Genomic DNA, 13,434 nt, shown 5'->3' with positions numbered 1-13,434 from the left:
TTCTTTTCTTATTTTATGAAACGGCTCGAATGTAGTAAGAGGCTTCATATTTTTAGTTTACTAATATAACATATTTATATAGTCAAACTAATTTGTAACCCTAAATACAATAGTTGTATTTTAATTTAATTAAGTCTTTGAGAACTTAATTAATTTCTCACTTTATTTTGGTCTCTTTCAATTAAGTCCAACTTAATTAATTATTCTTATTTAATCACAATCATGTCACTTAATGTATGTGACCCATTAGGCTTCTAACATGTTGGCAATAAATATAAATCATAATCAAATATCAATTTGATAATTAATTTGTATTTATAGATCATGAGTGGCATCTAGCAATACATCATGACCACTTAAATGTTAGAGAGTCAATTAAAGCATTTGACAAAGCCCTTCACTAATAAGCCTTTTAGTGCAATACAGTCCTTTCATCAAATATCCCAAATATATCATTAAGCATGGCTCAATGTCTACTACGACATTTCATATTAGTTCTCATAATTCATGACTAACCTTATGAATTTAGAAAACTAATTTTCCTTAAATTCATCATGCTTTGGCCAAAGACTTTATACAAGTTAATCAAGAATTGAGAACAAGTGAGATACATGCCCTCATATCACTTGGGGTGACGAATCCTCTCTTGACCACTTATTTACCTTCGCATACTTCATGGCATGCCCAAAAACACTCTGTTTAGGCATTCGGTTGCTTCCAAACTCATAGAGGTGAAATCAAAGTATATCATTCCCATACAAGATAACTTAGTGTGAAGTTTAAGGACTAGTTGCACGACTATCAAATGAGAACATTTTTTATAGACACTTGAGTGAAATACCAAATGAAATTCTCATAGCGGATCATGTTGAGTAAACTTGTTCTTTAACAAATACCTACATATTATCCTCAAATATCCCATATACTTCAATCTATGAGATCAATTATTTACTTTCTAAATAAGGAGGCTTAACATGTACAGTCTTTGAACATTGTCAATATTCTGTCTTGACAATACAATGACCAAGAATAATTTTAGGAACATGATTTTAATGGATAGTGATCTCATAATTATAATAACTTTATAATTCTCCTGCAAGACCTTTATGTTCCATAGGCTTTATCTAATTAGTACTTAATAACTTCTTATTATTGCACTAACATGAAGAAAAATATCTATCACATAAAATTATACAATTAAATATGCATTAAATAACAATATATATTCTTTTACCAATCTAATTGGCTCAAGGACATATACCAACACATTAGAATAAATTATAGTAATAATTCTTACTTTTTTTATTTTATAAATTAAACGACATAATAACAATTTCATTTTATTTTTTTTATTTTTTTCATAAAAGAATTATTATATTTTATTTTATTATATTATGAGAGGCAAATGTGTCGATATAACTGTTTTCAACCCCTAGCAAGCCCACCTTTGCTGGGAATCAGATTGTCACGTGTCCCATCCCTTGTATTCCTACCAATTTGCTCCTCTATGAGTATGGAGCAATTTGGAATTTGAAACCACTAACTGGACTAAACGAACTGCACATGTACAATTACACCATATATTTTTTTGGATAAGTTCAAATATCTGGATTCTCAAAGAAGAGAATAGGTCCTCATAGAACTTATATAATAACAGCTCTTCATTAGTTATATGAATCAATTACACCATTAAACTGTTAGCTTTTCACAATATTTCAGCTTTATTCGGAATTCAATAATTTTTATTTCCATTTGTGATGTTTTAAAATTATTTTAAATCAACATATCTTTAGAATTTGGACAAAATTTACCACATGTATGTCCACACCAAAAAGACTAATGAAATATGACTCTGTTTATTCAATTTTGATTTGCTATTTTCATTAATTCTGTTTTTGTTATTATTTATTTTTTTAAAAAAAACCCTCAAACCTTCTGCAATAGAAAAAATTTTAGCTCCCAACTTTGTTGTTATCTATATTCTTTCTTTATTCTTTTATGTTATATTAAGTATTTTTCATGATTGTTTCAATATTTGTTTACCATCACATAAATTACTTTGTTTTTATATAAAAATTATTGAACATGCTATGGAGTTTATAGTAATTATTAAACAAAAAAGAAAAAAAAAAACAGAAAGGAACCCTGATATGAAAACGAGAATACTATTAACGTGATTAAGGTTAATAATTCTAAACCACACACGCAAAATCTTTGGCAACAAGTTCATAGGAAGTAGTAAATAGTACAATAAAAAGAGGAAAAACTATTAGCATTTATTGAAAAAAATGGCTTTTGGTGATTAATTAGATGAATAAGTGCTTCATTTTGGGTACTGAGCCCTTTCATCTAGCCCCATTTCAGTACAAAAGCAATGGCACATTTCTTTTCCTAAATCCCACATAACGGGGAAGGGAATTTGGGCCATGCAAGCAGAGAGAAAAAGGGAGGAATTCTAGGCCTTGGTTTTATTAAGTTTTGCTAATTTATGCCTTTTACTGGTACACAATTCTCGGTCAAAATACTAGCAAATTTTTGAGGCTCCTATTTGATAGCCAGAAACAGAGAAACCAACAACCCTGTTTGAAAGGAGATAATAAAAGGCAATGCATGGTCAGTGTCATGGAATTTTGATGTTTGCATAGAGATTAGAGGAAGAGAGGTTTTGGGACCTCTCAAACTAGTTGTAGATTATAATTCAATGGGGTAGTTCTTTTATCTGGAAAAACTTGAATCTCTTTGTTTTAACAATCCGGGTGACTTCGTACCTTCTGTTTAAAGACAATTAAGAGAAGACAAAAAATTTTTAGAAAAAAAAGAGACAGAAAATGTGGACTCCTAATAGATATGCTTCTTGTACAAAGAAAGGTGTGGGAAATGGGCTGGTAGCAGTGGCTATAGACAAGGATAAAGGGAGCCAACATGCTCTGAGATGGGCAGTGGAGAATCTTCTTTCCAGAGGCCAAACTGTTATTCTTATTCATGTTGTTAACAAAGCAGCAGCAGTTACCCATGTAGCAAGTAACTCCCTCTCTCTGTCTCAGTTACATTTCCAATGCTTGTGCCTAAAAGTAGTTTAAACAATATATGTTCAGGAGGAAATTGGAAGATTTTTAGCAGGTTCTTAGATTTTTTTTGCTTGCTGAATTCTTATTAAACTGATTCGGGTGCAGGTACTGCTGTGGTTTGTGACATAAACTTACCCCTATCAAATAAACACATGGCCGAAAAGCTGTCCAAGGATTTGTTCCTCACCTTCCATTGTTATTGTACTCGAAAAGACGTAAGGTTCATCAATAGAATGCAATCCTTTGAGCAACCGCAATGATTTCTTTCACATAATATAATAGTTAACCAGAAAATGCTGTGACTTGGTCTCCCCTTTGTTGTTTTTGACATCAGATACATTGCCTTGACATCATACTCGAAGACACGGATATAGTTAAAGCATTGACAGAATATGTCTCTTATGCTGCAATTGAGAAATTGGTTCTTGGTGCCCCAGCTCGAAGTGGATTTATGAGGTAGCTGCTCCTTGTTTCCAGCTCAATATTCACACAAAAATGTTTTGACAGGGTGATGATCATAATGAGAACTCAACATGATTGGCCTTACAGGGAAAATCGGATTTTAAACTCTAAACAGCCAAGAGTCCGACTGAAATCACTGATAGATCAAAAGATTTACTCCGAGAAATATGTGCACAAAAATATGATTTTGGTAGAATTCATTGCTAGGATTAGTCAATGATTTACATCTGTCTAGGATTAGATAGCTTCATTCGTTTTCTGTATGAAGATTTTCTGTCGCAATAGCTAATTTTCTTCTCAGGTTAGCTTCTTTTCTGCGAAACAGAATCTGGCTTTAACAACTCCAGTTTTGATTTGGCCATCTAAGCCACATTCCCATGGTGGCCTTATGGATTTTATATGGCATATAAAAAAAAAAAAACATACAGATATAAGTCATGAGTAGCCAATTATCATGGACATAGGCTCAATTAAAGCAAAGCTGAATTTGTTAATTCTTGGAGAGTAAAGACGTTGAAGAAATACAGAAAAGCTTGGATGTACAGTGACCAGGATGGTATTTGAGACTTCTTCCTGGTCCAACACATGTAGAAAATGATAAATGCATTTATAAAAAGCTTTTGTGTGGCAAGTGCAATAATCACCTTAGCTGTTGCAAATCAAAACATGCAGGGTAACATGCACTTCCTAGATTTTAAACTACAAGAATGATGGCACTTCAACCTTGAAATTCTTCCTTAGAGATGTAATTTTGTCGAGTTTACCAAGCCAAGCTCCTCTGACTTATGGTTTTTGTTATGCAGAAAATTCAGGGCTGATACACCAAGCTGTGTATCAAAACTTTCACCAGACTTCTGCACTGTATATGTCATTTCCAAAGGAAAGGTCTCTTCAGTACGAAATGCCTCTCGTTCAGCCCCACACTCCTCCCCACTACTCGATGAAATTAAGAAACAAAATACAGATTCTGTTGATAAGCCATCCCTGCACAGTGGTAGTGTAAAAGGAGGTTTGTTTCCCTCCTATAGTAATGTGCTTTCAATGTAGTTTATTTATGGATTCACTGAAAATGCAACTTTTGATTCTTGAATATACAGCTGACAGAATGGTCAAGCCTCGTACTTCAGTTGACAGAGGTAGCAGGTAAGTCTCGAGAAATAAACCTGTTAAGGAAATGAATTGGGTGAATTTTCAAAGACTTCAAGTATATCATTTCCAGATGCTACCCAACCATACATCCAGGAAGAAAAGTAATTTGATAGTTTTCGAGTCCGGGGTTGGCTCAGCATCAATTTGGGTAAAATTTAAGAGGAAAATTTGTAGCAAAGTAGAGCAAGGATTCTTGTAGGGAAATTTCATTAACCAATACTGAAGATGTTCGAAATTAGTTTAAGCTCATCCGTTACTGTACCATTTCAGTTATAAGTATTAACCCTTTAATTTTATCAACTTAAAAGCTTGGAACTGGTAGCTTGGAGTTGATATGATCTTACTGATGAACTTACCATCATCTTTACAAAAACCAGGTCACCATACCCAGGTGCAAGACCCAGCCTCATGAAAGCGTTTGGGGATTTCTCAGAATCGGATACTGATATATCATTTGTCAGCTCAGAACGACCAAGCACTGATCGTAACTCTTCTGTGTTCTTTGATTCATTTGTTGATTCTAGCCGAAATTCACGGACATCAAGCAGCACAGATCATAGCATAGGATCAATGCGTTTAGGAATCAAGTGGAGTGACCGTACTACACCACATGAATTCTCATCAGTTTCACAAGAAAGTGGAAGATCATCATGTTCATCTCAGAATCTGGTAAAGCCAATCACTCTTTCTCCTATGGAAGGCTAACTTTAATATAGACACCAGGTCCCATTTATCTCATCTCATATCATTGCACCATTTAAAGATGCTTGTCAAAGCTTAAGCATTAAAAATATACAAAGAAACAATCTAAAAGAAATCTGATTGGATCAAAATAAGTACATTGTCTTAATCACACTTTTGAATTCAAAACTGAAGTGAACTCCATAGTTAATTTCTATCATCCAATTAAAAAATCCTTATGCATAAGCTAGTAAATTATGTAACAAATTATCATTACACAAAGTGTTGGTTAAATCATCTTCTTTTTTTCTGTTGCTAAGGAACACAAAATTCAGCATCATTTCAGTAGTCCTTAAAGTTTTAGTCTCAAAATTTTCACCATGCTTATACCAATCATGGCTGGCTAAAGTGACGTTTCTGCTTATTTAATCTACAAACAACAGGAGGAAGTGGAAGCTGAGATGAGGAGACTGAGGCTAGAATTGAAGCAAACAATGGACTTGTACAGCAATGCATGTCGAGAAGCCCTTTCAGCAAAACAACAGGTACAGGCAAGTCATCAAAGTACTCCCCCTTTTCTGAATTTTCTGAATTACAGAGACGGGTGGTAATGAGATATTTAAGTTAGGCAATGGAGCTGAATCGCTGCAAACATCAAGAAGAACAAAGATTGGAAGAGGCACGACTTGCTGAGGAAGCTGCAATGTCTGCTGCAGAGAAAGAGAGGGTTAAGTGCCAGGAAGCCGTACAAGCAGTTGCGGCATCTGAATCGCTTAGAAGATTGAAAATAGATGGGGAAACCCTGAGAGAAACGGTGGAAATGAAGAAGATGTTAGACACCCTTTCCCGGAGTAATATCAAATACAGAAGATATAGTATCGAGGAAATTGAACAAGCAACAGATGGCTTTGCCTGCTCTCGAAAGATTGGAGAAGGAGGTTATGGCCCCGTCTATAAGTGTTATCTTGATCATACATCGGTTGCAGTTAAGGTTTTACGCCCAGATGCTGCTCAAGGGAGATTACAATTTCTGCAAGAGGTGAGAAGCTAATAATATTGATGGCTGATTCTTAAAAGACATGTATGATTTGAAGCTTTGGACACCCCTTGCTTGTTAGTCTTAACACCAGGGAAACGCAAAGAATTCTAAAACAAACTACATAGTCTGCACTCCATCAAGACTCATAAAATGTCTAGTTGACTCAAAAAACCGTGGTAGATTAGTCTTGCTTAATTGTTAATTGAATTGAAAGCTAGATTTGTCAATAAGGTATTTTAACATGGTTTCCTATGCATTCTCTCATGACCAAGCTTCTTAAGGAATTGTTGTAAATAAGAAGTCTGAAATTTCTAACTTGTTGCTCATGATTATTGTTGTGCAGATTGAAGTACTTAGCTGCATCCGCCATCCCAACATGGTACTTCTTCTAGGTGCCTGCCCAGAGTATGGCATTCTAGTGTACGAGTACATGGGTAAGGGAAGCTTAGATGACTGTATCTTTAGGAGAGGGAACACCCCCGCCATGTCTTGGCAACTCAGATTCCGCATAGCTGCAGAGATTGCCACAGGCCTACTTTTCCTCCATCAGACAAAGCCAGAGCCGATTGTGCACCGTGACCTTAAGCCTGGCAACATTTTGCTAGACCACAACTATGTTAGCAAGATTAGCGATGTTGGATTAGCCAGGCTTGTCCCTGCTGTTGCTGAGAATGTGACACAGTTCCGCGTAACTTCAACAGCAGGAACGTTTTGCTATATCGATCCGGAGTATCAGCAAACAGGGATGCTCGGCGTAAAATCTGATGTATATTCCTTAGGGATCTTGCTTCTTCAACTTATAACGGCCAAGCCACCAATGGGATTGGCTCACTATGTTGAGCGAGCAATCGAGAAGGGCACATTTTTCACAGAGATGCTGGACCCTGCTGTGACTGACTGGCCTGCTGAAGAAACCTTGTCCCTTGCAAAGTTGGCACTTCAATGCGCAGAACTCAGACGGAAAGACAGGCCAGATCTTGGCAAGGAAGTCTTGCCAGAGCTCTGTAGACTCAGAGATATTGCCGAAGGGAAAATGAACCATTTCTTTTTTGCTCATAGTGCTGGACCCTCCCCCAACCACAGCCAAGCTTCTTCTATTTCACAGGTGAGTTTACAAAATGATTTTCTCATGATTTTCTTAATCTATACCAAGGGTCTTCACCTTGGAATTTTTTTACCTGAAAAAACCAAAGGAATGACATACTGGTGTGACCTTTTCTTTTTCTTCTACAGGAGGCGAGGAGTGATGCTTATCAAGTTCACAATTCAAGGAGCTCAAAGACAGAAGAAGAACAATCAGAAAAAGATTAAGGGAATAAAGGATACAGGATTAAACTTAGGACTTGGTTTATATCCTCTCACAATTAGAGCCAACAGAAGATATCATTATTAATTCGTTCCTCAAAGCTTAGTTAATGTGTCTGTTATTAGGGCTTGGCATCAAGAGCCATCAAACTCAAGTGGCTTCTGATTCCGCCAGCTAAAAGAAATTTTGTTTTCTTGTAAATATTTTGAGAGAAAACTGCAAACAATAAATGTAACTAACTACATTACTTTTGGGAAAAAGAACAAATGTAACATTACAAGAATTTGAAACAGAAACCTCTTTCCAAAATTGGTTCGCTTCCCTTGTTACCACACACGCACGCGCGCACGCACACACACATATATATATATATATATCAAAACAGATATTGTTAATATATTTCAGTCAAGTTAGTTCTTTTTATTTTTTTTATTACGATTTTTTTCTCTTAAATCAAAGCAAGAGTAAAAGGGTATTCATGTAACTTCTCTTACAACCACACATACACATACATATCAAAAGAGATATTGTTAATATCTAGACTTCAATTAAGTTATTGCTTCATTTTGTTTTATCTTTCTCTTTTTAATGATTTTTTTCTCTTAAATCAAAGCTAAAGTAAAGAGGTATTCATGTTGGATATTTTCAACAGTAATAATCATGGAATACAATCCCACATTAGAATAGGAAAACAAGAATTTTTTAAATAAAAAGGAGAATAAATTCATAATAAATGAACAAAGTAAACTAAAAAAGAATGGCACATGCTTCCATCTTGGAAAGCTAGGACATTTGGGAAAGGAATGTTATTATTGAAGAAAAGTTCTTCAAGTGGAGATGCTTCTAAAGCTTTTGCAATGTGTCCATGAATTTTGAAATCAAATGGCTGATAATGATTCCCAATGGATTGATTCAGGGTTAATTCAAGACCAACAAAGCATATATGCAAAGACAAGATTCTGTTCGATAATTTGCAATTAAAGGCAAAGGGTATGTTATAGAAGTTATTAAGAATTTAATGTTTGGAAGTCTATTGAATAAGTTTTGCTTTAGGTTTGTATTCGATGCAGAAAAATTTCTTCTATCCAAGAGAGAAATATTTGTTGGGACAGATTACATTTATGAAATAATGTTCAAACTAAATAATAATAATAATAATAAGACACTTGTTTTTTCTTATATGGTTGAATCTTCTTATCTATGGCATTGTAGATTAGGTTATTTAAATTATAGAAGATTGGATCACATATATAAGTTAGACTAGATTTAGTCAAAAGATTAATAAATGTAATACATGCATGCTAACGAAATAACTAGGAATCCTTTCTCTAAGATTAAAAGAAATACAAAATTACTTGAAATATAATAAATAGTGATGATTGTAATATGCATAGTACACATATATTAGCTAGAAAGAAATTGTGTCCCATTCCTTTCTTTAGATATTGTCATATTTATTTGTTGCATTCTAAAGTTGAAACGCTTGATAAATTTCATAATTATGAATCAAAAGTTGAATTACATTGTGAATCTTTTATCAAGTACTTAAGATTGGATAGAAATAAAGAATATTATAATCCAGTTATTTTAACTCCATTGAGATTATCCATCAAACTTCAGCACCTTACACACCACAATATAAAGGGGTGGCAAAAAAGGAAATATAAGATCTTGACCGAAAAGGTAGATGCAATGTTATCATATTCTGATCTTGGACAAAGTTTTTGGGGTGAAATTTTATTAATAGCTCGTCACATATTAAATAAAGCTCCTAAAGAGGAAACTAAGATAATACCTTATCAGTAATGAAAAAAAAAACTAATCTTAATTATTTGAAGGTTTGGGGATATAGAGCTATAATTAAAGTTTCAAAACCCAAAAGAAAAAAATTGGATGAAAGAGGAATATAATTATATTTATAAGATATGCATAACATAGTAAAGTGTAAAGGTTTAAAGTAATTGAACCACATGATTCAATTTCAGTCAACACTTTCTTTTAATCAAGATATGCAATTTTTTATGAAAATATATTCAAATGTATATTTCAAGACAACTACAGCAAACGGTTACAAAAACAAAAGACTTTGAACCAAATTTTTATATGTTCTTTTTGGAAAAAAGGGGAGAAAATATATATAATAAAACTCTTGATTGGCTTAGTTTGGAATCAAACCTTATTATATATGACAAGGCAATGAAGTCTCAAGACTCTTCATTTTGGAAAGAAGCAATCAATAATGAGATGGACTCAATAATGGGAAGCAACACTTGAATTTTGCTTGATCTTTCACCATGTTCTGAACCAATGGGTTGTAAATGGATTTTCAAAAACAAAATACATTAAGGTAGATGGAACCATAGACAAGTTTAAAGCAAGGTTAGTAATAAAAGGCTTTACACAAAGGAATTGACTACATGGACACTTATGCTTCAATAGATATGATTGTTACAATTAGACTTCTAATTTCACTTACATCAATTTATAAGTTGTTAAGTCCCCAAATAGATGTCAAGACGATATTTTTAAATGATAAATTAAAAGAAGAAGTCTACATGAAACAACTAAAAAGGTTTATTGTTTTAGCCAATGGTTACAATAAATAAGTTTGATAAGCACATATATAGCAAATTCTAAAATGGTGAAGGAGTTATAATTTGCTTAATTGTGCATGACATGCTAATATTTGATACAAATTTGGAACAAGTTGAGGAGACAAAAAAACTTTTGTCAAATAATTTTACAATGAAAGATATGGGTGTAGTGGATGTTATCCTAAGAATTAAAAATTTAATGAATCCTTTAACAAGAAGTCTTATTGAAAATCTTATAAATAAGATCTCAAAAGGGATTGCACTTAAGCTCATTAATTAAAAGTCACTCATGGGGGAACCTTAACTTAACCTTTGATATAATGTCAAGTCTTGAGTTCAATGAGAGAAAGTATGTCATTTGTATATGGCTACTAGCACTATAATATGATATCTAGTATTCCATCCCAAGTAAAGTGGTAGATACTTGTAATGGTAAAGAAAGGAAAAGTAATTTACTCTTAATAAACCCATAACATTAATTTGTTTGAGTATTTTAGTTATGAGGGCATTCTTGATAAGATCTACCTATGTGAGTGTAAAATGTGGCTACTTCTAAGAGCTCAATAGCTTGGCTTTAATAGCACTCATGGAAGGAAGATGTTGATGTATAGCCATAAAAGTGTCGACAGATATTATACATTCATTGGTGTTGGAATCATTATGTGAAATATGTTCATTTAACCAAATGGAATTGCTAGTTCAAAGTATAATACACCTTTCAATTTTGATTAACTTTAACATGTTTTCACTAAATGGAGGTTTAATAGGAATACACCTTCAATTATACAATTGATTTCCAAAATTATTGAAAATTTTGATTATTTTGAAAATGGTGGTAATTATTGGACATTTTCAATAATAATAATAATAATTATGAGACACAATCCCACTTTGGAGAAGGAGTCCCTTAAATAAAGAGGAGAATAAGTCTACATTAGTTGAACTAAAGTGGGTAAAGTGCAAAACGGAGCATGGTTAGGCTTTCCAAGCCATAGTTGGTCTTGAAATTAATTAATATATAATTAATATATTATGAAGGTACTTGGCACTTGGTAGGTAATTAAATAATAAATTAAATTTATTTTTAAGTTGTAAACATAAGTGTCTATATAGCCAATAGTTATATTTTTTGGAAAACTAATTTTTTTTTCTATTGAAAAACCAACAGTTATGTCTGTTGGAAACAAACAAATGTGTATGTTGAGAGCATACGTCAACAAACATCTATGTCTATAAATAAACTCTCCTCTAGTTTTAAAAAATACACAGAAATAATAAATAACAATATTTCCTTCCTTTCTCAATATTCTCCAGATTTTTCAATATCATTTTGCTATAGAAAAATCTTATAAAAGTTAGGTAATCTGGCCATACACCTGTAGATGCTTAGTAGATTGGTTTTTTTAGTGCAAAATACAATCAATCACTAAATTTCATTATATCCTCGAAGTTTATTATTTGAAACCCTTTTGTACACTATCAATGCAGGAGAATAAGACCTTCAATATAGTGGCATAATACATGTCTTGAAGCCATTTTGTTGTTCTAGTTTTGTGTTTCAACAATTCAAAGGTTGAGTTACATATTTAAATCCACAAGCTTGACATGCTTCAGACCAAGCTTGGGCTTGGGCTTGAGTTCGGCATGTCTCAATTAAATTATTATGTTGATATAAATAAAATATTTTTATCTAATTTTAATTCTAAAACATATTTCAAAATATAAAAATAATATTTTAGTTATTCATTGATACTAAATGGTCTAGCCATATCACACTCTACTTAGCTTTTTGAAGTTGGGTTCAGTAGGCTTAACCCAAACTCGACCTTTCCCATGAACACTTGTAGGAGTTCATTAGGGGCAAATCTTCATAGAGGTCAAGGGAGCTTAAAAATTTTGAAACATTTTTGTACATGTTATTTTTTCAATATTTTATAATTTTTTTAATAAATAATTTCATAAGGACTCTCAAAACTTAAATTTATTTTTTTGACTTTAGTATTTTATGGTCGTCATTTGTTGAATATGTGGTAATAAAAGTTACACGAATTATAATTTTTAACTTGTCTTTCCAATTATAATGAATTTTAAATTAAATTTTTAAAATTAATTGGTGTGCAATTATTACATTATTACAATATCGTGTTGATTTAATATATATATATATATATGAGTATTATAGTAACTAAAATTAAATTGGCAAATATCAAAGTCTCTAGACTTTTTCTCTATTTAAACTAAATCTTTTTTTTATTAAATTATGCAATTAGTCTCTGTACAATGTCAAAGTTGTGGATTTAGTCATTGTATAATAGTTTGAAAAAATTTAGTTTTCAAAATTTACAACATCAGTTCAATCTTTAACCGGTGTTGAAGTTTTTCTATTATCTATGCTGACATGGCATTTTGTCGCTAATGTGACATTGACTATGATGACATGATAATGATGATATGACATTTCATGAATGATGTAATGATAGTGCTGACATGTCATATCCAAGCACTAACATGGATTTTTATAAGTGTTGACATGGAATTGTCCAATGTGAGGTTGCTAGGTGAAACTTATTACTGTCAAATGGAAAGAAAGCCTTAATTATTGTAATTGCTCAAGATACCCACTTTTAGTTTAAAGTACAGTTAACTTGTATAATATATTTCTTAGTTCAAAGTCCCTTTTTACTAACTAGAATAAAAGAATTAGTAGATTTGTTCCATCCAAAATGGGAATGGGTTAGGGTTATGAACTTATAATCTATAATTTGATGATTAAGTCAATTTTATGATTATAAGTTCATTCCATACTAGATCAGACCAGAATAGGGTTATATATATTTTCATAATGAGAAAGGGTCATTCATGCATATCTAAATAAATATTATGTTTACATATGAATCTCTACGTCGTTACATTCCATTTAGGATTAGGAATAGATGTAATCGAGCCTTCTTTTTACATATCTCTCATTATTTGGGACCCGATTCACCTCTTTCTTTTTTTCTCCTATTGAATCAAGAATTAAATAGGTTTGATTACCCATCTTTTTCATTTTTAATATAATCTATATATTTAATATATATATATATAAAAGACATCTTCTAAATAAGTCAAATCGAAGTAGTTAGATGTCTGACT

The 13,434-nt window shown here is 32.5% G+C and overlaps 1 protein-coding gene across 3 annotated transcripts; it reads left to right on the top strand.

The window, feature by feature from the left end:
- The first annotated feature begins 2,649 nt into the window (after positions 1-2,649).
- LOC110426165 (U-box domain-containing protein 52-like) lies at positions 2,650-8,006 on the top strand. 3 transcript variants are annotated; one of them, XM_021441313.1, is made up of 10 exons: positions 2,650-3,021; positions 3,174-3,283; positions 3,403-3,524; positions 4,334-4,524; positions 4,628-4,673; positions 5,057-5,348; positions 5,804-5,911; positions 5,989-6,399; positions 6,743-7,504; positions 7,633-8,006. In XM_021441313.1, the coding sequence occupies exons 1-10, from the start codon at positions 2,829-2,831 to the stop codon at positions 7,708-7,710; spliced, it is 2,313 nt and encodes a 770-aa protein (XP_021296988.1). In that variant the 5' UTR covers positions 2,650-2,828; the 3' UTR covers positions 7,711-8,006. The 3 variants fall into 3 exon arrangements, with proteins under 3 accessions (XP_021296988.1, XP_021296987.1, XP_021296986.1); XM_021441312.1 differs by having other exon boundaries at positions 4,334-4,539; positions 5,804-5,905; XM_021441311.1 differs by having other exon boundaries at positions 4,334-4,539.
- Positions 8,007-13,434: the final 5,428 nt, after the last annotated feature.

The sequence above is a fragment of the Theobroma umbraticum genome, unplaced genomic scaffold (assembly GCF_002168275.2).
Source record: "Theobroma umbraticum cultivar Fairchild unplaced genomic scaffold, ASM216827v3 scaffold_55.0, whole genome shotgun sequence".
NCBI lineage: Eukaryota > Viridiplantae > Streptophyta > Magnoliopsida > Malvales > Malvaceae > Theobroma > Theobroma umbraticum.
The sequence above is the reverse complement of the archived record's forward strand: the minus strand, read 5'-3'. Positions and strand labels throughout refer to the sequence as shown.